The 27324-nt window shown below is 42.8% G+C and overlaps 1 protein-coding gene across 4 annotated transcripts in view; it reads right to left on the bottom strand.

Moving 5' to 3' along the window:
• lrp4 (low density lipoprotein receptor-related protein 4) overlaps window positions 1–27324 on the bottom strand; it is a 392905-nt gene that overhangs the window by 70068 nt on the left and 295513 nt on the right. For 3 of the 4 annotated variants that reach the window (XM_060839081.1, XM_060839083.1, XM_060839084.1), the window contains exons 12-16: window positions 26306–26536; window positions 20902–21058; window positions 17101–17318; window positions 5056–5232; window positions 3483–3608 (exon numbers count right to left, since the gene is read on the bottom strand). In XM_060839081.1, the coding sequence (XP_060695064.1) occupies window positions 3483–3608; window positions 5056–5232; window positions 17101–17318; window positions 20902–21058; window positions 26306–26536 (909 nt within the window). The remainder of the gene's footprint in view (window positions 1–3482; window positions 3609–5055; window positions 5233–17100; window positions 17319–20901; window positions 21059–26305; window positions 26537–27324) is intronic. The other variant, XM_060839082.1, reaches the window with a different exon arrangement.

The following is a 27324-nucleotide window of genomic DNA, read 5'->3' as shown; positions in this document are numbered from 1 at the left end:
CCACCGACTCCCATAGCTATCTAGTGTACACCCTATCTCCTGTAAAAATGCCCTCCCTTATTCCCAATTCCTCCTCCATATCTGTTCCCAGGATGGCTAATTCCATCTTAGAAATTCCCAGAAGGTGTTCTTCTTCTAAGATTGCAATTTCCTTTCCCACACGGTTGACAATGTCCTCCAGTGCATTTCCTCCACTTCCCGCACCACTGCCCTTGAACCCCATCCCTCCCAACGCAACAAGGTCAGAACTCACCCCGGTCCTCACTTTCCACCCCATCAACTTTCACATACATCGCATCATCCTCCGCCCTTTCCACCACCTACAAATAGACCCCACCACCAGAGATATATTTCCCTCTGCACCCCTATCAGCATTCTGAGAGACCATTTCCTCTGTGACTCCCTCGTCAGGTCCATGACCTCACCAGCCCACACCCCAATCCCGGCATCTTCCCCAGCCACATCAGGAAGTGCAAAATCTGGGCCCACACCACTCCCCTCACCTCCGTCCAAGGCTCTGAAGGATCCTTCCACATCTGACAGAAATTTACCGTTATCTCCACCAATGTCATCTACTGTATATGTTGCACCCGATGTGGTCTTCCCTACATCGGGGAGACAGGATGCCTACTTGTGGATCATTTCAGAGAATATCTCTGGGATACCCGCACCAACCAACTCCACCTGCCCTGTGGCTGAACACTTCAACTCCCCCTCCCACTCCGTCGAGGACATGCAGACCCTGGGCCTCCTCCAATGCCAAACTGGAGGAAGAACGTCTCCTATTCCACCTTGGGACCCTGCAACCACGCGGGATAAATGTGGATTTCAACAGTTTCCTCATTTCCCCTCCCCTCACATTATCCCAGTCCCAAGCCTGCAACTTGGCACTGCCCTCTTGACCTGCCCATTGTCTTTCTCCTCTGTCTGCTTCACCCTCCTCTCTGACCTATCACCTTCTCCCCCACCTCCACCTACCTATTGGATTCTCAGCCACCTTTCCCCTAGCCCCATTTATCCTTCAGCAGCCCTGGTCCACAAGCCTCATTCCTGATGAAGGGCTTATGCCCAAAACATCGATTCTCCTGCTCCTCGGTTGCTGCCTGACCTGCCGTGCTTTTCCAGCACCACACTTACAACTCTGATCTCCAGCAGCTGCAGTTCTCACTGTCTCCTGGGGTGGGAGAATTCAGAACTAGAGGGCACAGGTTTAGGATAGAAGGGAAAGACATAAAAGGGACCAATGGGGCAACATTCTCACACAGAGGGTGGTGAGTGTATGGAATGAGGAACTGGTGGAGCTGATACAATTACAACATTTAAAAGGCATCTGGATGGATATTTGAAAAGGAAGGGTTTAGAGGGATATGGACTAAGTGCTGGCAAATGGCACTAGATTTGGTTAGGATATCTGGTCGGTATGGATCAAAGTGTCTGTTTCCGTGCTGTGCATCTCTTTGTCTCTATGGCTACCATCTGTACCAAGAGCTTCTGTCTGTTAGCACTGGCCACAACTCCAGACTACATCATACATGTAAAAAAAGTGCTCACTGCAATAGTAACTCTAACACCCTGAGTGAACTGGAGCACATGACCAGAACATTTAAAGTGCCAAGATAGGCAAGGAAAGTTTAGGAAGTCTCCATAAAAGTCACTTTGATATTTTGCAGCATCACCCGGATACCTGTGGAAAGATAGCCACTACAGACCAAAGTGTGGCAGTACATTTCCCAAGTCTGTTTGAATGAATTTGGGGTTGCAAAGCTGCAAGATCTGGCAACTACTTTTACCATCTCTCTGCCTCATCTGGCTTTTTATGCAATGTTGAACGATCACAGAGATGTATCCAAGGTCAAACACTTGTTTCATCAGCTCACCGACAAGAACTCATGGTGCTTTGATGGGAGCCTCAAAAAAGCAGCATCATTTTGTTGTGGTTTTGTTTATTCATTCTTCATGGAATGAGGGTGAGACTGGCTAGATCAGTATTTATTATCTCTCCCCAATTGCCCAGAGGGCAGTTAAGAGTCAACCACATTGCTCTGGGGCTGGAGTCACATGTAGATCAAACCAGGTAAGGATGGGCAGTTTCCTTCCTTAAAGGACATCAGTGAACCAGATTTTTCTTTTTCCTGACAATCAACAATGGATTCATGGTCATCATTAATCTGTTAACTGGGGTGGCATGGTGGCTCAGTAGTTAGACTGTTACCTCACAGCGCCAGGGACCCAGGTTCAATTCCAACCTCGGGTGACTGTCTGTGTGGAGTTTGCACATTCTCCCAGTGTCTGCGTGGGTTTCCTCAGGGTGCTCCGGTTTCCTCCCACAACCCAAAGATGTGCAGGTCAGGTGAATTGGCCATGCCAGGTTGCCCATTTTGTTAGGTGCATCATTCAGAGGGAAGTGGGTCTGGGTGGGTTACTCTTTGGAGGGTCGGTGTGGAATTGTTGGGCCAAATGACCTGTTTCCACACTGTAGGGAATCTAATGGAGGGACCCGGGTTCAATTCCCGCCTCGGGCAACTGTCTGTGTGGAGCTTGCACATTCTCCCAGTGTTTGCGTGGGTTTCCTCCGGGTGCTCCGGTTTGCTTCCACAGTCCAAAAATGTGCAGGTTAGGTGAATTGGCCATGCTAAATTACCCATAGTGTTAGGTGTATTAGTCGGGGGGTAAATGTAGGGAAAGGGGCTGAGTGGGCTGATGTTCGGAGGGTTGGTGTGGACGTGTTGGGCCATACTGTAGGGAATCTAATCTAATTCCAGGTCACTCTTCAATAAAAACTGCTGTGGGGTATTATCTTGCGGAGAGAAAATGGCATCATCTCTTTGTTTCATTCCTTCCTTCATTCACCTACCTAACCTTTCTTAAATATTAGTTGCTTTGGTCAAACTCAGGTATACCATTCAGCAACCTTGGAACACTTTTATGTTAATACAAGCTTACTCTGTTCTCCGAATCTTTTACATTTAGTGTCTATGTCCTCTTGTTCTGTAAACCATCTTCACCAGAAAGAGCCCACGTCTATCTACTTTGACTTATTTAGCCAACTCTTTTCAAATTGCCTCCTCAGATCCTCCATTCCCAAAACAGTCTCAAATGTTTGTGTCAATAGATGTGGAGCTGGAAAAGCACAGCAGGTTAGACAGCATCTGAGGTGCAGGAAAGTAAACATTTCAGGCTGAAACCCTTCATTTGCACCTTCTTTGTAATTCTACTTCCATATATTAACCGGCATCCCCATTAATCTGCACTGCACCCTGTCAGTTGCCTGAACATTTTCCAAATCAGCCCAAAACTGCATAAAGTGCTCTATGTTTTCGCAAGGACCGAAGTTCACTTTTCTACTTCCATAATTCAAATCCCTTGTCATGTGTGAATGTCCTACACGGATTGAAAAATGAATTTAATTCTTTACAATATTTTGCCAAATGGTCTCTGAACAGCGCCATCTCCATCAAACAATCCTGTGAAATTTTACTTACTTCCAGCACAGTTGTAGTCATCGACTTTCTTGAAGCCAGTTGGACAGGCACAGGTGTAGTTGGCAGTGCTGGGCAGGCAGAGGTGGCTGCACCCCCCATTGTTGGTGCCACAGCGATTTCTCCCTGCTCAAATAGCAGAAAGCACAGCACACTATAAATATCATAGGATAATGCTTGCATTTGTAAAATCACTCAACATTTATAATCTCTGGTCAATTGTTGCTTTCAATCAAGTCTAATCCCAATAACTCAAACAATTGTTTCGTTTTGTACTAAAAATGATCAAAGGAAATGACTACTGGGAAAGATAAATCCTATCATTAAAATTAAATAAACTTGAAATAAGAGGAATTGAAGCCAGTAATTTATTTGGCCTATAGTACATCTACATCATACACCATTATTCTAGTGCAGAATTGCAGGTTATTATAGCAGAGATGATTTAAGTTACCTTTTGTTGCTACCCCAACACTTCCTGGATCATATGCACCACTCTGCCAAGCCCTTCACTCCAAACAGTTAAAAAGTTAATTACAGTAGTCCTGACGCTCCAATACCTCCACACAATTCAAAGCAGCAGCAATGACGATGTTCCAGCTATGGAGATTCCCCTCCCCCTTGCCATAACCTCTTGATCTGAACCTTTTCTTTGCTGCTGATAAAGATACATACAAACCTCGATCATCCAGATCTGAAACTGCCGAGCTTGGAACCCGACGGTTGACTGGAAACACGCAGTTGGATGCAGAGTCCTTCGAACATGTGGGTTACTGCAGCTGATGACTGCTCACCCTGCCTACATTAACAAATGAGGCAGCGCAAACACAGCCCCTGTCCCTTAACCAGAGACACTGCAAAAGATCAGCAGGAGGCACTGGGAGCTCAAGCCATGAGATTGTAGGGCTGGCAAACAATTATAAAACACCAGAGAGTCTGCTTCACCAACTTGTGTACGTTTACCAGCCCTTTGAGAGTCCAAACTAAAATTTGCTTTGGAAAACTTCATTTACAGCATGGTTGCTTTAGAGAAGATTGCTATTTTCAAAGATTTCAATCAACTATAAAGCTCAAGTTAAACAGACAATTAGTCAATTAAAATAAAACACTAACAGATGAAATGCAGCACAAGCAATTCTCCACAGTCCAATTCTTAATCGTTTTCTATAATCATAAAACGTGAAACAATTTAATGAGAATTACAAACAACTTATTATTTTTTTTAAAGAAATGAACCTAGAAATCAACTTTTAATTTGAACTCATACATTCTGGTTCTGTTTCAATATAATTCTGCACACTTGATTCCAAAAAGTGTCAGAATAATTTGGAAAAATGAAAATGTTTTCAATGACATTATGGTTTCCATTCCTGAGCTACATATATTCATCAAACAGGAACCACCCCTGGGCTTTCAGTGATTTTTCTCCAATCAATCTCGTTGGGTTGTAGGACATTTTGCCTCAGCAGAAACAAATGGAATCAACTACGCGAATCGAATTCTATTTGTTTTTAAATTGCACGTTGATTGATTAAAGCAGGTTAGACCAGCCCACATTCACACAGCATGCACTTACCTGCTGGCTGTCTCTGTGGATGGAGTGTATGGATATCCATTGGGAAATGCAGCTTATTGCGAATAATCTCCTGGTTTTTCCCGGTAAACTTGTTGGCGCTGTTTATGCTTTTGGTGTGCCAGTCTGTCCAGTACAGGCTGTCTTCAAACACCGTGATGGCAAAGGGATGAGGGAGGCCTGAAACATGAGAATCAAAATCACTGGCCAGGCCCCTACAATGGTGGTTCACGCTGAGCATCCATATAATGGATAGCATCCAACCCCTGAAACTGGAACCATCATCCGGGTTTGGGTCAAGTTCAGGCAACTTGGGAACTCCACAAAACTAGCCCAATACCAGGATTCCTGCCCACATTCAAGTCTCCGACATGGGATAAGGGGGTGGATAGAGTCATAGAATCTGCCTGTCTGTGGTACTCCTACCTTTGCTGCCTCCATTTTGGGGGGGTGCTGTGTAATCAGCCCTGTAAGCACTCCCCTGCAACTTTACTGGAGTCAAGCCCCTTCATTAAGTAATTATTCTACACGGCCTCTCAGAGAAGCACTGCCCACATTCTGTGAATGGATGAAACAAAAAATCAGTTTTTAATCATTTCACAGATTGATGGCAGTGTCTTTAGTTACTGGAGCTCTTAGCTCCGAATTTCCTTCTGTCCCTCTCTTCACCTCTTTCTTCCTTTGAGATGTGACTTAAGACCTCTCTCTTGGACCTGGCCATTTGTCTTGATCTCATGCGATTCAATACCAAACTTTGTGATGTGAAGGGTACTGGAACACTTTATAATGTAAGTTGCTAATCTGTACACATCTACACAGTCTCTTAGTAGATCTAGACACCAAGCTCATTATTTTCACTGTTTTCAAATGTGGGAAAATGTGAGAGAATTTACAGGTAAATTATGCTGAAAATAACTCAAAAGACTATCATAAGCAGCTGCCTGCTTTTGTTTTCATAGCGCAAGGGTCAACCACAACAGACGTGAAACACTAACCATGAACTCAGAGTGCATTATTAGGTTTGCCTTAGAAAGCAATCTTATGTCTGTCCATCTCAGTTTACTTGAGAGAATGTAGGTTTCAGAACTATGCTTTCATATTGATGCATTAAGAAAAATATAGCTGCCAGCATTTATCTCAGGAAGGTATTCGCACTCAGAACATTGTACTTTGGCTATTGTATCTGCAGATTTTTTTTCCATGCTGGTTTTAGACTGAGGCATTCAATTTTTTTTAAAAAAGAGGATGGCAGATAACAACAGATGCAGGTGTGTACTTTCTTAAACAAAGGAAGCAAGATAAATGAGTGCAGTGACAGTTCCTCACTTCACTGACCATTCTGCATGTTTCCACATCAAACATTATCTGGAAAGCATCAGAGTAAGCATTCAAAGGGCAGTGTACAGATACAGAAAGGGACTATCAACCCATTAACACAGGACACCCTCAGGATCGACATCCATTTTAAGAATGAAATCTCGTAAAATTATCTCCTGCTCTGTGCTCAGCTGGAGGTCACAATTGGGATCAGTTTCCACGGCATTGCTTTTTGAAGTTCCTCACATAATAACAATGGATTCCAATCCACACGACGATGGGAACATATTGAGCATTTGGATTGCCCTCTCCTTGCTGGTCTTTAAGTCAAACAATGATCAAAGGTGACTCTTTAGACTGATGTAGAACCTTTGCACTTAAATAACAATCTTATGAAATTTTAGTGTATCTGCTCCCAAGAGACTGCACCTTTCAGTTTCTCAGAAGCACTGCAGTGTGGAAGCAGGCCATTCGCCCCGTCAAGTTCACACCATCCCTCCAAACAGCATCCTACCCTACCTTGTAACCGTGCATTTTCCCATAGCTAGCCCACCTAGCCTACACACCCCCGGACACTATGGGCAATTTTAGCATGGCCAATCCACCTAACCTGCACTCCTTTGAGGCGCCGAGAATCTTTGGACTAAGAGGGGAAACCGGAGCACCCGGACACAGGGAGAATGTGCAAACTCCACACAGATAGTCGCCCAAGGTTGGTATCGAATCTGAATCCGTGTTTCTGTGAGGCATCAATTTTTAATCATTTCACAGACTGATGGCAGTGTCTTTAATTACTGAAGCTCTTAGTTCTGAATTTCCTTCTGTCCATCTCTTCACCTCTTCCCTCCTTTGAGATGTGAGCACTGTGCCACCATTCAGTAGAATGCTGGATACATTACCAGTATCCACAAGGAAACCTGAACACTCACCATAAAGTTACCAGAACCACTGGTAATTGTTGGAAACATTGTTAAACCAGCTTTGAACTTGTTCTTTCTACTTTAAGGCTGCCATACAACAGAGAGGAAACATCTTTATTGTTCCATCAGTGTGCAAAGCCCTCAACGCAATTTGTACTGCCTAATGATAGCAAGCCTGCACACACCAATTGCACCTTCCTTTCTCAGTTACAGGGCTGGACATTTTGGTCATTCTGCTGTTCTGATGGAATCATGCTCAATTTGTTGGGAAGCGTGACACTCGGAGTCCCGGAGAGGGGACCATGGGGAGTTGGGAACAGCTATTTTGGTTTTGGAAACTTAACTGAGATGAAAGGTGAAATCCAGATCCCACTAATGGTATAAGCTCTGTAGGGAGCTCTTACGGAGCTGCTAATGGGATTGAGAGCTTTGTCTGATTGACAGTTTCATGAGCTGTTGACAAGATGATGTTTCCTCGATGGGGTTTTTGAGTGGTGGTTTGTATATTTTGACAATTTCATCAACATTTCCAAAACTTGTCTTTGATATTATAGGGCTTATGAGTTCTGTCCACAGTGAATAGCAGGTGTGTGGGTGTAGAGGATACAAAAGGGGCAAGAAGGATGCATGGTGGATATGGAGGATGCAAGTGTGGATGTAACAGCACATGGAGGAAGAGTGTGGGATGAGGGATGAAGATCTTGAACAGTCATTCACAGAACTGGATCGGTGATCGAATGAACTGTAGTGCGTCTGCCTCGATTCCCACATCGAGGCTATTCCAAGAGGTGGTCATTCTGGTTCCAGCCCATCAATACCACTTTATGAAGAAAATACAATGGGCAAGAGGAGGATTGGGAGATCAGGAAGTGCCCTCTGGCTCACAAATCCCATCACAAGATGAACACTGAGCCATAGTTTGCCTCAGAGCTCATCTCAACAATTCCTAAATCCCAGGCTCCTTCACAGGCTCATTAGAATCAGTAGTGTGGAAGCAGGTATTCAGCCCACCAAGTCCACACCAACCCTGCGAAGAACATCCCATCCAAAACCCCAACACCCTCCAACCCTAACCCTGCATTTCCCATGGCTAACCCACCTAGCCTGCACATCCCTGGGCATGGCGACTCAATGGTTAGCACTGCTGCTTCACAGGACCAGGGACCTGGGTTCAATTCCAGCCTCAGGTGACGGTGTGGAGTTTGCACATTCTCCCCATGTCTGCGTGGGCTTCCTCCTAGAGTCCAAAGATGTGCAGGTTAGGTGAATTGGCCATGCTAAGTTTCCCATAGTGTTCAGGGATGTGTAAGTTAGGTACATTTGCCAGGGCTAAATGCAGAGTAATAGGGGTAGGGGAATAGGTCTGGGTGGGAACTCTTTGAAGATCAGTGTGGACTTGTTGGGCCAAATGGCCTGCTTCCACACTGTAGGGATTCTATGATATAATTTAGCGTGTCCAATCCACCTAACCTGCAAATCTTTGAACTGAGAGAGGAAACTGGAGCACCTAAGTAAACCCATGCAGACACGGGGAGAATGTGCAAAATCTACACAGTCAATTAGGTGAAATCGAGGACTGCAGAAGCTGGAGATCAGAGTCGAGATTAGAGTGGTGCTGGAAAAGCACAGCAGGTCAGGCAGCATCCAGGGAGCAGGAAAACCAACATCCCTAATGAAGGGCTTTTGCCCGAAACATCGACTTTCCTGCTCCTCGGATGCTGCCTGACCTGCTGTGCTTTTCCAGCACCACTCTAATCTTGACTCCACACAGACAATTGTCTGAGTGTAGAATCAAACCTGGGCCCCTGACGCTATGAGGCAGCAGTGCCAGCCACTGGACTGCTTTATAAGGCCTTTAAACCATCTTATTTGGTGACTAGTTGCAGGTTATGGTGAGTATCCGTAATATGCTGCCTCTAGGAAAATAGTCCCATGATGGGACAGAGCTGGCAAACTGACTCAACAGCTGAAAGTGCAAATTTCATTTCCCACATGCTTCTTACACTCTCCCATTAAGGATTAAAAATGCATCCTCCAGGTTGTGTGTGGCAGCTTCAGTGTTACAATTAAATATGATAATTAATTTTGAGAATTATCATTCAGATTTAAGTCAACAGAATATTCAATTTGTATTACTCAATAATTTAAAACTAAGTAATAGTCATTTCTGCAGAATGTTCTATCTATTGGCATTTAGTTTCTGTAATAACATAAGGCAAGTTTATTATTAAGCCTAAGTGATTCAAAGCCAATAAGACCATATGTTGTGGTTTTAGTGGTTTTATGCATTCTGCTGTATTAAATTTTTAAGCTGAATTTATTCCAGTCAGATCCCATCAGTCCAATAAAGGGACAGCACAGAGGCTCAGTGGTTAGCACTGCTGCCTCACAGCACCAGGGACCTGGGTTTGATTCTAGCCTCGGGGCAACTGTCTGTGTGGAGTTTACACATTCTTTTCCCTGCATGGGTTTCCTCCAGATGCTCTGGTTTCTTCCCACAATCCAAAGATGTGCAGGTTAGGTGGACTGGCCATGCTAAAATGCCCATAGTGTCCAGGGATGGGCAGGTTAGAAAATTCAAGGTTATAGGGATGGGGTGGGATGCTCTTTGAAGGAGAGGTGTGGTCCTGATGTGCTGAATGGCCTAACTCCACACTGTAGGGATTCTATGATTGTCAGAGGCTGACAACTTCTGGAACTTGGCAGTCTCCCACAAGATGTTAGGGACAAGGCAAGCTCCATGGAGTTAGTCTCCTTTCATGGGAGATGCAGGGTAGTGCACAGGGCAAGTTCAGAGACCAAGCATTCCTGCCAAGGTTCGCCTGTAACTGGAGGTCACCCTGTGAAGGGTCTCTCTGTCTCTCTCTCCACAAGGTTAGCATCAGCTGCTCAGGGTATTTTATAATTTTTTTCTTTATTCCTTTGCAGGATATAGGTGTTGCTGACAAGGCCAGCATTAACTTCCCCTCCCAGCATTGCTCCTAAAAAGATGACGGTGAGAAATCTTTTATTCACCTTCTGTTCTCCAACGCCCATGTGAAAATGGGCTCCTCACTCTCATTATTCTCTGAATAGAAAGTGAGACATTTAATGAACAGGGTGTTACAGTATCCAGTATTTATGGATAGTCATTTGGAATTAAAATCATCATTTATCCTAGAGGGCCACAGTGCTGCTTTCTCATTGAGAGACAATGGCTGGTGGTAAATTAACCTGAGGGTCATCATGCCTCAGCTGAGGGGAGAGATTGAGGAGGAGAGTCTGCTGAGGGAATTGAACTCACGCTGTTGGTATCGCAAACCAGCCATCTCGCCACTGAGCTGACCAATGCCCCCACATCCCAATTAACTGGAATAAAGCAGCATCGTTTTTTCCAGCAATATTCAAAATCATTTGTATAACTGGGACTAAAGCCTTGAATCTCTGTCCAGTGAATAACAACACCCAAACTTCCCATGTATTGGTACAAAACCAATGGTCCCACTTGCTCGGTCTGAAAATATGAACGGGAAACTTGTAAAGGTGACCAAGACCCACTGTCGGATTTCAAAATTACTGACTTAACACCATCAGGTGAAGGAATTATACCCAATTTGATCTTGTCAGGGTCACAGTGCCATTACCTCGTGGTCAACGCCCCTGGAGAATGACCCCAAAAAGCCCCTCTTCTGTATCAAACTGTTTGACTGACCATCACCACCTTCTCAGGGTAATTAGGGATGGAGAGTAAATACTGACCTTTCCAATGATGACCACATCATTGGAATGAAAATGAAATGGAGACATAAGTACATGTTTTTTTAAGGAAGTTGATTTTCCCTTGTGCAATGGAGACATTAATTTCTTTTGCACATTGTCAATTTTTTAACAGCTCACTTTCAAGAAAGAAAGTGATAGATGTGTCAGTGTTAGCCTCTCGGGTCAGATTTCCCTCTAATTTTGGACACAGATCGGGCAAATCTCTAGACACCTAAGTTCGACTCTTGGGCCTTTCACCGTTTGGCTGAGTGCAGAACGTCATGGGGAACCTTGGTGAGGGTGCTGCAGGGGCTGGGGGTGGAGGTTGAGACGGAATCAGAGGCCTGGGTGGAAGGAGGACCCCATGATAGAGAAAGAATCATCAGGCAAAACCCAGAGGCCTTCAAGGGGTTGACTGGAGGCCCCCAAGAGAAGCCAGGGGTATTGAGTACAGTGTGCCAAGGTCAATCAGGCACGTAGGCAGGATTCAGGAGGTTAGCGTAAGGTCACACACGTCTCTTGGATCCAACTAAGTCCTTGCCTGGATGGAGATGAAGGATTTCCCAGTGTTTTCGGAAAAATCGGTTGACAACATTTCTGTTCAAAAAGCACAAATTAAGCTAACAGTCTCACAATCTTACTTAAAAATCCCCACCTTCCTCCTAAAAGTGAGTCTGCCCTTCCCCAGATTCCCAACTTGATAAAAGCAGAAGTGGGGGCTGCCGGCCACAGACATGTGTCAGCCATCAGATTTGAACAACTTGAAACCTCCACCCAATACAAATCTCCCCATATTTTGGGTTAAAACAAACCCCTCAACATTAAGAAAGGGAGCAATGTTACCTTCTATAAATCACTGCAGAATAACATGCCTTCAAAATCCAGCTTTTTTTAATAAATTGCATGGGAAAATTATCCCACAGACTTGCAAGTTGCTTGACTACCACAGCAAAATGTATTAAATATATTTAACTCAACACTATCCATTCTTGTCACAGATCACTACACTCTCAGTCTGTTTAGATAGTCTGTAATTCAGCCATTAATACCAGAATATCACCCAACAACAATAAACATCTCACTGAAACAGCAGAAGCTAAGGGTCAGTATTTTCCATCTCATGAACAGCCCTAAATAGTTACAACAATGTCTTTCAATTTAGCTTTATGTGCTGGACTAGCTAAATAAACTAGCATTTTATTAAAAGGTCTCAAGTGATTAACTTGCTTTAAATAAAGCTGCAGGAAGCACATAAGCTCATATTTTTAGAACATCACCTCGTTTGAATTGTAGAATGACACAAAATGTTTGAATTCTGATAAGACGGAAGAGGTAATAATAAAAAAGAGCATACATTTCTTTTTCATACATGAAATAGATATACTTCAGAGTCATCTGACATTTGTTTGATGTGGTGTATAAACACATCATTAACGTCCATTGCATCTTGCCTGATGTAACTGTCACAGGGAAGCTTGTAGTAAAATATTTACCTCCTTCACTAACACTCGGATTTGACCACACCAACAATATCACCTTTTGGCACTGTAATCTCAGTGAGAAAATGTGAAAGGTTTATTTGAGCAGGTACCGAAGGAAAGTCCAACATTTGTCGTCCAAATCTGGTTACACTTAGGGACATTGACTGGTTTCTTGGACCATTTTAGAGACCAGGTCTTATCTTGCCATGGGTCTGGAGTCACATGCAGATAAGGACCACAGTTTCCTTTCCTATAGGGCATTGACGAACCAGATGGGTTTTTATAGAAATGATTTCATGGGTTATCACTGGACTTCTAATTCCATATTTTTATTGAATTCATATGCCAGGGTGGGATTTGAACCCAGTTATCTGGAACATTGGGAGAAAATGAAGACTGCAGGTGCTGGAGATCAGAATCGAGAGTGTGTTGCTGGGGAAGCACAGCAGGTCAGGCAGCATCCAAGGAGCAGGAGAATCAATGTTTTGGGCAGGAGCCCTTCATCAGGAATGAGGGGCTGAGAGATAAAAGGGAAGGGGTGGGGTTGGGGAGGGAGGTAGCTGAAAAAGTGATAGGTGGATGAAGGTGAGGGAGGTGATAGGTCAGAGGGGAGAGTGATGTACAAGTCAGGAGGGCGGTGCCGAGTTGGAGGCTTGGGACTGGGATAATGTTGGGGTAGGGGAAATGAGGAAGCTGTTGAAATCCACATTTATCCCGTGTGGTTGCAGGGTCCCAAGGCAGAATATGTGGCGTTCTTTCTCCAGGCATTGAGTGGTAACCGTTTGGTAATGGTTTGGTTGTGGAGGAGGAATGGTAGCGGCCCACCCCTATCCGGAGAGACCATTCCCTCCGCGACTCCCCGGTCAGATCCACATCCCCCACCAGCCCACACCCCACTCCTGGCACCTTCCCCTGCCACCGCAGGAAGTGCAAAACCTGCGCCCACACCACTCCCCTCACCTCCATCCAAGGCCCCAAGGGATCCTTCCACATTCATCAGAAATGTACCTGTACCTCCACCTCTACTGCATCTGTTGCACCCGATGTGGTCTCCTCTACATCGGGGAGATTGGACATCTTCTTGTGGATCATTTCAGAAACATCACAGGGACACCCGCGCCCACCAACCCCACCGCCCCATGGCTGAACACTTCAACTCCCCCTCCCACTCTATCAAGGACATGCAGGTCCTGGGCCTCCTCCACCACCAAACTGTTACCACCCGACGCCTGGAGGAAGAATGCCTCATATTCTGCCTTGGGACCCTGCAACCACACAGAATGAATGTGGATTTCAAAAGCTTCCTCATTTCCCCTCTCCCTACATTACCCCAGTCCCAAGCCTCCAATTCAGCACCGCCCTCCTGACCTGTCCATCACTCCTCCCCCCAACCTATCATGTTCTCCCTTACGTTCATCCATCTATTGCACTCTCAGCTACCTTTCCCCCCAACCCCATCCCTCTCTCTTTTATCTCTCAGTGCCCCCGCCCACAAGCCTCATTCCTGATGAAGGGCTTAAGCCTGAAATATCGATTCTCCTGCTCCTTGGATGCTGCCTGAACTTTTCTCCGGAACATTACCCAAATTTCCATTGGATCGCTAGTCTAGTGACAATGCTGCAAGGCCATTGTGTCACTGCAGTTGTTGATGTGGATCATTGTTTCTCTAAATGTTTCATACAGCTTGCTCAGTCACTTCAGACAGCACAGGCTAACCACTTAGCTGTGGGGCTGCAGTCAGATGGAGGCCTGAATGGAGTTCAGTACAACAGCTCCATCTTCTTAAGATCAAGAAGGATGGACAACAAATGCTGACTTTGCCAGCAATGCTCATTGTCAACTTAATTGACTTGCATTGCTAAATCTTTATCAGCCACTAAGCAGGCTTTGGAAAACTGCATCTATCCATATATAGTGGAAACCATTCAGATTTTCATCGTCAAAACAATAAACCAAAAGAACTACAGATGTTGGAAATCAGAAACAAAAACAGACATTGCTGGAAAAGCTCTGCAGGTCTGGCAGCATCTGTGGACAGAAATCAGAGTTAACTTTTCTGGTTACATTAGGTGAACTCAGGTTCTTGAAGAGTAGTCATGAGCCCCGAACTCCAACTGATCAGCAATCTTCATTCATATCTCTTCTCTGTAAATAAATGCGGGTATTCTCCCTAAAATTGATATTGTTATTTATTGTCTTTATGAATGCCAAGTCAAAAATTTTTAATAAAATATATCTTTTGTTCAGCAACAGAGAAGTTCAAATGACTGTGACAATCTGAAACAAAAACAGAAATTACTGCAAAAACTCAGTAAGTCTGGTAGCATCTGTGGAGAGAAATCAGAGTTAGCTTTTCTGGTTGCATTAGGTCAACTCAGGTTCTTGAAGAAGAGTCACTAGACCCAAAACGTTGACTCTGATTTTTCTCCACAGATGCTACCAGACCCGCTGAGTTTTTAACAGCAATTTCTGTTTTTATTTCAGATTGTCACAGTCATTTGAACTTCACTGTTGCTGAAAAAAGATAGATTTTATTAAAAATTTTGGCTTGGCATTCATAAGGACAATAAATAAGAATATCAATTTTAGGGGGATACAATCATTTATTTATGAGACGAGATATGGGTGAAGATTGCTGATCAGTTGGCAATTGAACTCTTACTGAAGAATGCACCAATTAATGATGATTGACAGGCTTTATTCAAATTTCCATGCCTGGTTATGATTTAAATAAAGCCTAGTAATTTACTGTCAATTGTTATTCTTTGGAGGATTCTCCATTGTAATGCCACAATCAGAGTTCACTTGCCACTAAATATACAGTTTAAATGTTGGTTTTTGCTTTAATTTGGTATTTCTTGTGAGTTGTCCTGATGAGTGCAAGATGAAAAGCTTTGATAAAATGTCTTTTTTTCAGCAATACATCAAACTTTTACAATCTACAAAAGCTGTCCAATAAAAAAAGGATTAACTCATCTCAATAAATCGGAGGGAAGTGGCTTGTAATCAGCTTTATGGTAAAACAAGCCGTATGTAAGTATTAAATCCAAGTGAGTGTCACCCATAGACCATTTATGAGATGGGGAAGAAAATATTCCATCAATCTCCCCTCTACCCTTCACCTTGCCAGCTGGCGTGTTACATTTTGTAACAATTGTGCCTATTGTCACAGTTTCAGCTTTCAATATCAAAGTACCTGAAAGCAACTTAAAATTTGACTCCAAAGAGACCCATCTTATTGCCATGGTAAAACGTAACTCAAACATCGGTGACAAGTAAACTGTAAGATAACAAAAGAACCACAGGTGAGGGGTAAAGGGGAGAGTTCAATGTTGTCAAGGAGGCACGTTACAGGTAAGTGAAAGAGTTGGCGTAGGTCTTGTTACTCTCAAGCCTCTGGGAGATTTTCCTACCCACACTTTTACGCATTATATAGTTCTAGAAACAGCCAAGAGTGGAATATGTGGCTTTGTGAACTTCTTAAAGGAATACTGTAATCTAAGAGTTAACTAAAAATGACCGACGAAAGAAAAATCCTGTAAGTTTGAGTCAATGACCATCAAAAATTTCAGTAATCACTTTTAAAGCTAAGGTAGATACTTTTTTGAAAAATAAAGGAATGAGGGATATGGTGAAAGAGCGGGTAAGTGGAGCAGAGTCCATGAAAAGATTAGCCCTGGCCTGACTAAATGGTGGAGCAGGCTCAAAGGGCCAGATGGCCTACTCCTGCTCCTAGTTCGTGCGCTCTTACATTCTAAAAACGCTTCAAATATAATTTGGAAGGTTAGAAATCAATAGGAAATGGTGGAGGCTGGTACAATTACAACAGTTAAATGGCATCTGGATGGGCACATGAATAGGAAGAGTGCTGGCAAATGGGACTAAATTAATTTTGAATATCTGGTCGGTATGGATGAGTTGGACCAAAGGGTCTGCTTCCGTGCTGTACATCTCTATGACCGAGAAAGATTCATCCAGCTCAAAATCTAAAGTAGTAGTGAAGGAAGTATTGTGAATCAGTAAGACAGGCTGGAAAGACTAAAGCCACTGAGCAATGTGTTCAGCCCTCATTTCTGTGGCTGCACATTGCGGATATTAACGTCCAAGACTGGCAGCTGCCTTTTCATCTCTTTCTCACTATCCACACACATGAAAAGACCCATCATATATTCCAGAAGATTTTATGTTTTTCCGATGTGCCTCTCCAGAAATAAAGCATGCAACAAGACTTTTGCCCCGTGCAATTTTCAGCTGCACTCTGTGCAAGTTTGCTTTTGATTGTGTCTGAAAATTGTGCTGAATTTTCGAGTCAACTTGTATTCTCGGATTGGTCTAACCATCCGCACACTATCATGCCAGTGAGAGTACTGGCACCTCAGTGCAAAATATGCAGCAATATTTTTGAGCATAGAATTCAAGATACAATGATCAGGTCCTAGCAGTACAATTTTCCTTTGGCTTCACACAGGAGGGGAAAGAACTAACTGCACTACATGACAATCTAGAAATCTAGATTACATGATAAGACACCACCATAGCTTGGCATTACAAAGCCAATCATCACTCCATTAGCAAAAGGGTGATATTCATACCTTGGCTGATCACTGCTCTTCTGTTCTGGCCATCAAGGTCCGCACGCTCAATCACGTGATGTTTGGCATCTACCCAGTACATTTTTTGTCCTGCATAGTCAATGGTGAGCCCATTCGGCCAGAAGAGATGAGTATCTGCGATGATTTTGCGGTTAGAGCCATCCATGGCCGCATATTCTATCCGGGGGGTGTTACCCCAGTCTGTCCAATAGATAGTTCTGTAAAACACATCGGTTATATCAAAGATGAGGTGCTTTGAGGCTAAATGAAAGCACGCTTTACTCAAGAACAGAACTAGTCTGATCCAGTGGTAATTAAGTCTGCAAAACCAAAATAAATACTGAAATAACTGAAGAGGATAATTCATAGTCACTGAGCAATTTTGAAACAACCAATTAAATTCTAGAAGTAGTCTCGGAACTGGAGCAGGCCATTCAGCCCCTCAAGCCTGCTCTGCTGTTCTACCTCAATGTCACATTCCTGCAAACACCCCTTCTACCTTGATGCCATCAGTACCCAGAAATGTGTCTTGAACATACTCAATGAGTTTCCACATCTCTATGATTGAGAATTCCAAAGATTCACCAGTTTGAGTGAAGAAATTCCTCACCTCTAAATAGCTTCCCCTTTATTCTGAAACTACCCTGCTGGGGAATATCTGCTTTCTGTATTTACCCTGTCTAGCCCCTAAAGAATTCTATACTTTTCAATGATATCTCCTCTCATTCTCCTCAACTATAATAAATTTAGACACAGTCTACTCAATCCCTTTTCAGTGGATAAGCCCACCATCCCAGGAATTGGTCTGCTAAACAAATATTAATTGAACATACCCAGTGAAAACAGAGCATATTTGGGTCAGATGTCTGATCTGTGACATACCTGTTTACACAGGTCATGGACCTCAATGGAGCTACAAATTGGACACTGAGTTAAAATGTGAGTTTGTTTTCTCTGTGATGGGATAGCACTGTGCATATCTACAACTACCATATTGTTCAATCATAGACTTGAACTTTAGGATGAATGTGGAGGTGCAAAGCAGAGAAGCTTTTAAAACATTGGACTGTAAGTTTATAACAACATCCTGGAACGATCACATACTGTTTATTAATCATTTGAGAGAAAGCCAATGACAGTAATTCTGTACTTTAACAGAATTTATAATACCAACTTTCAAATCTCAGCAAGTTACTGTTTCCAAGCTTCTTCTATATAGCATTGTTGTCATGTTGAATGAAATAAAAGATTTTCCCAGTTAGGTTTAAACAAATTTACACCACACATTTCAACTTACATGTGCAATGTTCTTGAAGGGATTTATTGCAGTTTGTAGCTCTAATGTGGTAGTGATAAAGTCAAATATAAGAACCAACAGCTTGCTCAATGTAGTGTGAAATTTAGTTTGCAAAATTTAATTCAATAGCTAAGGAAACATTACAGATTTTTTTGAAAAGTGAAATCTTAAAAGGGCTTACACCTCCCAAATCAAAGACAATAGAAATGATTCACAACACTCCTTTGGAGAATTCTGTCCTTAATTCCATGGTGAAATATAATGTCCAGCTGTAATTGCAAAAAGGGTGTGAGAAGCACTCTCCAGGAAATGGGCATTTTTTGCTTTCATGCAGGTCTCCATTCATTCTGAAAGGACCAGCATGGCTGACTGAACAAAAAGGGAAAGTCGGTCTGGGATATGTTTAATAAATTAAAGTGACAAGGTCACAGTTACAGCATAAGAGTTTAGTCATTTAAAACTGAGTTGAGGAGCAATGTCTTCAATCAGAGATTTGAATCTTGGAATTCTCAACATCAGAGGATGATGCTCAGACTTCGGCATTCGGGATGAAATCAGACCCTTCGGCCCAAATCACTCATGCCAACCAGGTTTCCTAAACTGAACCAGTCCCATTTGCCTGTGCCTGGCCCATATCCCTCTAAACCTTTCCTATCCATGTACCTGTATAAATGACTTCTAATTGCCTCTACTATGTCCTCATTCCATAAACGCACCATCCTCTGTTTAAAAAGGTTGCCCTTTAGTTTCCTTTTAAATTTTTCCCCTCTCATCTTAAACCAATATGCTCTAGTTTTAGACTCCCCTATCCTGGGGGAAAGACCTTGACTATTCACTCTATCCACACCTCTCGTGATTTTATAAACCTCTATACGGTCTCTGTGTAGTATCCAACACTGCAGGAAAAGTAGCCCCAGTCTATTCAGCCTCTCCCTATAGATCAAACCCTCTATTCTGGGCAATATTCTTGTAAATAATTTCTTGGGCCATTATTCCATTCATTCATTTTTGAAAGAAACAAATTAACCTTCCTAAAGATTAGCCATGGACATATTTCAGGATCAAAATTAAACACCAAAAGTTTTGTGTTTTGAACAAGTATAGATCACTTTCAAGTTCCGGAGTAATGCCCTCAATAGCTCAAAGCAATTACATTTGTGCAAATAATTTTGAGCTCAGACTTATAAATAATTATAAACGTAGACATCCTGACTCTGAAATTACAGTGATGGATATTAGCTTACAAATGCTGAACAAACCCCACTGAAATTGCTCTGCAGTTTTAGTTGAGGTGCTGCAGCAGATGGATTAATGTTCATTTGAAATAATAATTTTAAAAAATCTAAGATAGTGACGAGATGTTTCCAATGTAGGGCACATTGTTCACACACTCATATTTCTCAGCTTTATTTCAAAACCTCAGTCTGTACTTTGTACAAAATTATGAAGGGCATTGACAAACAGGAAGGAACATCTCCTCTTGGGAGAGGGATTAATGACCAATGGTCACAGATGAATGGGAAGGGACAGGAGGTTTAGAGGGAATGAGAGGAAAGTTTCTTTTACTGAGAGGGTGGTGGGATTCTGGAACCCCACTGCCTGTAAGGGTGACAGAGGTAGAAACCCTCAATGCATTTAGACATGCACTTGTGATGCCAAAGCGCGCACAGCTATGGGGTCAAATGCTGGAAGATGGGATGAGAATAGTCAGGAGGTTGTTTTTGACTGGCACAGATTTGATGGGCTGAAGGGCCTTTTTCTGTACCACAGACTTCTGTGACCCTATTGTCCAGCACACGGTAGTGTGACGTCCATAGAGACAGGCAAACTGATAGATGTGATTAAGAGAGGCACTTAATAAATGAACTGGAATTTATATTTACACAATGTGGACTAGAGAGCAAGATACAAACAAGGGAAAAAAAACAGAGTACAATGTCAGGACAACAGAAGCTCTTTAAAAATAGAAAGACGTTGTCAATAAACAGAACAGCTGAAATTGAAACAGTAAGACAGCAGATATCAAAAACTGCCAAGTTAGGAAAATTAATTGAAATGAATAAGAGGAGAGTGGTTAAGAATCCATCCCATGCCAAATACATTCATTACCTGAGGATAAGCAATGTTCTCCATTCAGATGTGCTTGTGGATTTGCCTGGGGCTTAGAGACACCATAACTAACAGAACATCAAAGAGTGAGTTTAATTTACAGTGTATGAAGTAAATCTTTCTCGTCAGCCCCCAGTGACAGGGTGTACCATGTCAAAATGACCTTTGGGATTGTGGCATGCTTAACAAAAAAGCTCTGAGTCATTAAAACTGCTACAAATTACAGTTGATTTTGAGGTTAAGAGTCTATTGCCAAACTCAGTCATGTTGAAATACAAATATTGTACATTTGCTTCAAATGTATGGTTAAGGAATTGAGGAAGATGGCATCTGCTGTTCATACTGGAGATGACTGAAGTAAATTCAGATGGGATCAATGTCTATGGTCAGCTTACCCCTCCATTGGATGTAATGCAATGGCTCTGGGTTTCTCCAGGTTTTGCCACAAAAGTACTTTCCTCTGTGTTCCATCAAGATTTGAGACTTCAATACGTGATGTCCCAGAGTCAGTCCAGTATAATTTGTTGTGAATCCAATCAATGGCAAGCCCACCTGTCAGAGATTACATTTTTTGGAGACATTACACAGATATTGTTAGCATTTTCTTTTTCTTTTGTGGTTCAAAAATTATAAGGCTGTGCCGAAACCTCTTTGTAGCAACAAACATACAGATGAGATATAACAGAAGCACTTCCTCTGACTGACATCTGAGTGACTCACAGGGCTATAAAAATCAAAAGAAAGTAAGTGACAGAATATAAAACCTTCCTTCCTCTGTGCAGTTCCAGCCATTTTATAATTAGCCTGCTTCCATTTCCTTACTGAAAATAAACATTTTAATTTCCAAAAATATAGAATAGATACAGATCAGAAACAATACAACAAACAGTCTACAAATATATTCACTGGGTCATTCAGAAATATCAACAAAATCAGAAAAAAAAGGCTTAATTTTCCAGGGCTATTTAGAAATGAGAAAATGACATGTTTTAAGAAAGCAACACCCTTCCTCCCAAATCCAAGTCAGCCACAGATCACGACTGATTTTATTCACATTTCTACCACAATAAATGCCCCAGACACTCAAGGGAAAAATAGATTCATGATATTTTAAAAATAGGCAATGTGTATTTCTGTACATACAGAAGCAATGCAAGAGAGAAAGATCAGGTGTGTTCGTGTTAAATGCACATCTGGCGAAAAGTTAAGTCTTGGTTGAGCACAAGGCAAAGTGATAATTACACTGCAAGTGCAGTCTGAATGGTTAGGGTAGCTGCCTTTGTAGCCACTACACATACCCGATTAGAGAGGGAGCCGTGTTCACTCTGTTTATCTTGTCCTTCCATTTGACTGTCTTCAGTCTCGTGCAGACATTCCAGGGGAAGGTAGGGATGGGGGAGCAGTGAACAAGAAAGAGATGCAGCCTCATGCACCCAGAGACATATGGAGTTCAACCTGAGCAAAGTTCAGTTGCATGGCGTGACAATACTGTGCCTGTAAGAGAGATGTGCCCCCATTTTGATTTTCTTGCAAAGGGGTGTTGTCACAGGGTGCTGAAATGTCTCCTTCAGACAGCTTTTCAGTTCTTTCTGGATGCTCTTTTTTCAAGTAAGACAAAGAACCATGAGTGGCTGGGGTCACGGCTCACATAGACCTGAAAGTATTTTGGTTTTGCTTTCAATCAGTTTGTGGATTTTGCTGAAGCTGTAAGCTCAAGTTATCTGCTGCTGGAGTCAAGTTTACGAGGACAATGAGGCTTCCTCGTAAAAATCAAAACAGGCAAATTGCTTCTTTCTACTGGACTGGAGAGAGACAGTACGTGAGAATAACAACTGTGTTACTGAATTAACTTTGCCAAGGTTGTGTTTAAGGGAATGCTGCCTATATTGGAATAGTTAATGATTAGATTAGATTCCCTATAGTATGGAAACAGGCCATTTGGCCCAACAAGTCCATACCAAACCTCCAAAGAATAACCCACCCAGATCCTTCTAACTAACACACCTTGCACTATGGGCAATTTAGCATGGCCAATTCACCTAACCTGCATATTTTGGACTGTGGGAGGAAACTGGAGCACCCAGAGAAACCCACGCAGACACAGGAACAATGTGCAAACTCCACATAGACAATCACCCAAGGTTGGAATCGAACCTGGGTCCCTGGTGTTGTGAGGCCACAGTGCTAACCACTGAGCCACCGAGCCGCCCCAATGTGGTTAAATAATACATTCAATTGTTAAATATTTCAGCAAGGTTATGTCAAATTTTCTTTTTTTTGTGTCTCAACTTTGTTTTAAGAACAAAATGTTTCCTGATTAAAGCTTAGAGCTGAACTATTCAAATCCTATTTGGAACAAAGCACCTTACACTTGCCTTTTAAAAAAATACATAAAAGTTAGGCTCTGGGTTATTTCTGTAATATACTGAGGGGATCGCATTTGGTCCGGAACAACACAGCAAACTGGGAACGGTGACCCTAGTGTATGTTGCATCCTGAAAATTAGAAGGAGATACTGGCAGACATGTGGCCAATGCACAGAAACTGGGGGCTATGCACCAGGTAAAACTCTTGATCGTTCCAACTCACATTTTAAGAATTCAGTGGAAAATCAAAATCTTTATGCTGAGATTTTCTAGTTATGGAGAAACGCAGTTGTGTCTCTGCCAGTCCAATAGAGTAAAGGCAGAAAGAGAGAAAGACTACGTCAGTGGAAGCTGCAAGCACAGTCCAGGTAAGCAGCACTTAATCACAAAACTGTGTTTTGTGACCAGTTCCAGTAACCCCAATTTAAACCAATAACTCCAAAGATTTACTGTTACAAAGTGTCCTGAAGTTTCTTGGCTCCTATGGGCTTGATAACTGAACCAAATGTGACATTTCCAAACCCACAACCTCTATCACAGGCACAGCAGATGCATGGGGAGCACGGCCAAATTCAAGTTCCTCACCAAACAGCTCACCATCTTAACTTGGAACTACATCAGCGTTCCTTCATTGTTGCTGGGTCAAAATCCTGGAACCCCCCCCTTCCTAATGGTGGCTGTCCCTATATCTCATGCAGTGCAGTAGTTCAATGAGTCAGTTCACCACCAGGGCGATTCGGGATGGGCAATGAATGATAGCCTGGCGAGAGGCATCTACGTCCCATAGAACAAATCAATTTTTGATTGAAGTTGGAAGTATTGGAAGGAAGGAACAGATCCAGGGTAAAACGAAGAAATCCATTCTTCCCTATTTGGATGTGGAATTCATATGCACCAGCTTGAAAAGAGATCGTGAACCACATGTGTTCAGGAAAACAAGCCAACTAAAGTGCCACTTGGAGCCCAAAGATAAACCACAAGGGTCTTTATTTCCAAAAGACAGCTCTTTCATCTAAAATAACAGCTGAAGATAATTGGAGAGTTTTGATGACTATCCCATAGTAACATTTCAACAGAAAGTTGAAGAAGGAGTGTCACATTCCTGAAATTCTATCTAAATCACTATTTCAGCAAATTCTCACCAACACTTGAGGTTTTACTGAGATATTTGGCTGACAGACTCGATTTGTTAGATTTTTTTTCCACGCAGAACCAACAGCTCTCCCTGAAGTGGAAACCTCCGAAGTGGCTCCACATTGCAGGACAACACGATGGGGATTACTCTCGGCTATTTGCATAAATAAAGTAGGCAGTGAGCAGGATTCACACCAGAAGCTGGAGGCCTGGGATTCACTCAATCCCACGCCCTGAAATCCATGAACCAATAGGCAGTGAGCAGCAAGCACTGACTAAGGGGTAACCCACAAGGCGATGGATCAGTTCCAACCATCTTCTCAGCAGAAGTCCTTTGATATCTCCTGGTATTGGGATCAGAAGGAGATCAGGCTCAAGTGAAAATGAGAAAGGGGCCCAGCAACAAGCAAATGCGAGGATTATTGTTTTAATAAACATACTTTTTTGAAATTGATACCAGCAGTCTCTTGAAGGACCACTTGTTAATCTGTCTCAAAACATTGTTAGCTGAAACTGTGTTGCTGGAAAAGCGCGGCAGGTCAGGCAGCACCGAAACGTCGACTCTCCTGTTCCTTGGATGCTGCCTGACCTGCTGCGCTTTTCCAGCAACACATTTTCAGCTCTGATCTCCAGCATCTGCAGTCCTCACTTTCTCCTCAAAACATTGTTAGTCTAAGTGCAAATGCAATCAAGGCAGCCTCATTTCAAGAAAGTGGGGTTGGGTGAATCTCGAACAGGATTTGATTCCCACCCCTCCCCCAAACTTTGCAACTACAAATGCCAATTTACAAGTGTCAATTTCAGGCATAGGCCCAACAAACCAGTACAGAAGGATTTACCAACATGTAGCTGATGCATTTATAGCACACGTACACTACTGCCATGTTGAATGTTTATTTGAATCTTGCTGCATGTCATCAAAGCTTTCCAGCTCACACTCACCAGGATGTACAGAGAAATGTCAAACAATCACACCAATTTGTACTACAGGAGAAAAGTATGCTGATTAGTTGGAAAATCAGCTCTGATTGGCTGAGATGTTGCCATGGAGAAAACAACGGGGGACAGTAGGTTCCAGGGCAGGCATGATGGTTAGAATAGCCTCCTTCTGCATTGTTACATTTCTGGGGTTCTGAACTCAAAAGAAGAAGGTGGCTAGAACATATACCTTTTGTTTGTTGAGGACCTGTAGTAAAATTGCTGTTGTTGTTTGAAATTTGGCATTCTTGTGCTGGTCCTGATCTGTGCAGAATGGAAAACCTCAGTGCCATGTCTCTCCTCAGTCATACTCAAGTCCGTTACTATCTGTGATTATTTGACTTTAGTTAAAAAGAATATTGTCTGCTCTGTAAAATGGCCTAACAGTTCATTATCAGCTGTTTCATACAATTGTTAGGAGGACAAATCCTCCCCAACACTGTTTTCTGTAAGACTGTGGATTTTCAAAGAGGGGATCAGTAACTAAAGGTTTGGGACTCTCTATATTTTAAAAACCTCAAGGTCAATGACTTAGTTTACACAGATGGTGTGTCAGCACTGGGTTAACAGCCCAGTTGTCTGATCTCTGGTGATGCTGCTGGTAACAACACGACCCAGACCCATGGCCATTATGTAAGCTGGCACATGTGGGCATTTTGAAACTGTGTGGAATGTGCTAAAAGCAAAAGCAGCTAGATTCACAAACACATTGATGGCTCATTTCCGGATGTGGATGAGAACAGTCTTCCCGTTCAGTCTGACACTGGAAACATAGAACTCTGGAGGAGGAGTAAGCCATTCGATCTGATCATGGCTGATTGTCCAACTTGATATCCTGTTCCTCCTCCCCCCTTTGATCCCTTTTGCCCTCAGAACTGTATTAAACTCCTTCTTGAAAACATTCAATGTTTTGGTCTCAAACACTTTCTGGAACCAATGATTTAAGTTTCAAACGTCTGATAAAGACCTCAAGAAGAGTCTCCATGCCAGACTTGAAACGTTAACTCAGTTTGTCTCTCTACAGATGCAGCCAGACCTGCTGAGTTTCTCTGTTAGACAGGAGGCTGGAAGAACACAACAATCCAGGCAGCACCGGGAGGTGGAGAAATTGAAGTTTCGGGGGTAACCCTTCTTGGTCCTGAAGAAGGAATACACGTGAAATGTTGACTTCTCCAGCTCCTGATGCTGCCTGGCTCGCTGTGTTCTTCCAGCCTCCTGCCTGTCTACTTTGGATTCCAGCATCTGCAGTTTTTTTAAAATCTCAAACGAAGTTTCTCTGTGTTAATTTCAAAGATTTGTCTTGATTTAAACTGATCTGTACCTGGACTCTCCAGTCCTGTTGACACCACTTCCTCCACGTTACTCCCATTCAGATTGGCTTTCATTATGCGGTCCAGGGTGACATCAGACCAGAATACGAGCTCCTTGTCGTGGTGGAAGTCGAGGGCAATGGCATTCTCCAGGTTATTGAGCAGCAGAGTATACTCTGACCGCCGGGGAAGCACCTGGCGAATATCAATGCGATTTGCAAACAGCAGCACTGGTTCCGGCCCTTAAGGGAATAACAATTTCACAGATTGGCAAGTTAATGGGCAAACTTCAATCGACGACATTTCAATCGCTGCCAAAATTAATCACTAACAAACCACAAAAGATCAATTTATTTATTCAAAGAGAGCTGAACATGTGCAATTGGCCCGGTTTTCATTCTATCGATGCATGCTGGACTGAATCCTGTCCATAGAACCATAAGAGGTAAGAATAGAAGGTAGGCCATTCAGTCTATCATGTCTGCTGTACCATTGAATAAGATCATGTCTGATCTGATAATCTTAAATTCCACTTTCCTGCCCATAACCCTCAATTCCCTCACTAACTAAAGATCTATCCATGTCAGTCTTAAGTATATTTAATGATCAAGCCTTGCCAAGCCCCACACTCTTGAGATAATGCCGTCTGGACCTAGACTGGTCAACAAGGGGAAATAACCTTTCCTTATCTACTCTGCCAAGTCCCCATAGAAACTTATATTTTTCATTAAGGTTGCTTCTCATTCTTCTATATCCCAACGACTGCAGGCTCAACCTATTCATGCTCTTTCATAAGACAGACCCCACCTCCCTCATACCTGGGATCATCCGAGTTAACCTTCTCTAGGACAGCTTCTGGCAGCTAAGCCCATAGCAACACAGGGTTACACATGTCATTACTTCTATGTTGTGATGCTTCACAAACATGAACACACTTTCACTCAAGGAGGAAGAAGTGAGGACTGCAGATACTGGAGATCAGAGTCAAGAGTGTGGTGCTGGAAAAGGACAGCAGGTCAGGCAGCATGTA

Source organism: Hemiscyllium ocellatum, chromosome 18 (genome assembly GCF_020745735.1).
Source record: "Hemiscyllium ocellatum isolate sHemOce1 chromosome 18, sHemOce1.pat.X.cur, whole genome shotgun sequence".
NCBI lineage: Eukaryota > Metazoa > Chordata > Chondrichthyes > Orectolobiformes > Hemiscylliidae > Hemiscyllium > Hemiscyllium ocellatum.
This window is presented reverse-complemented; position numbering and strand designations above follow the sequence as displayed.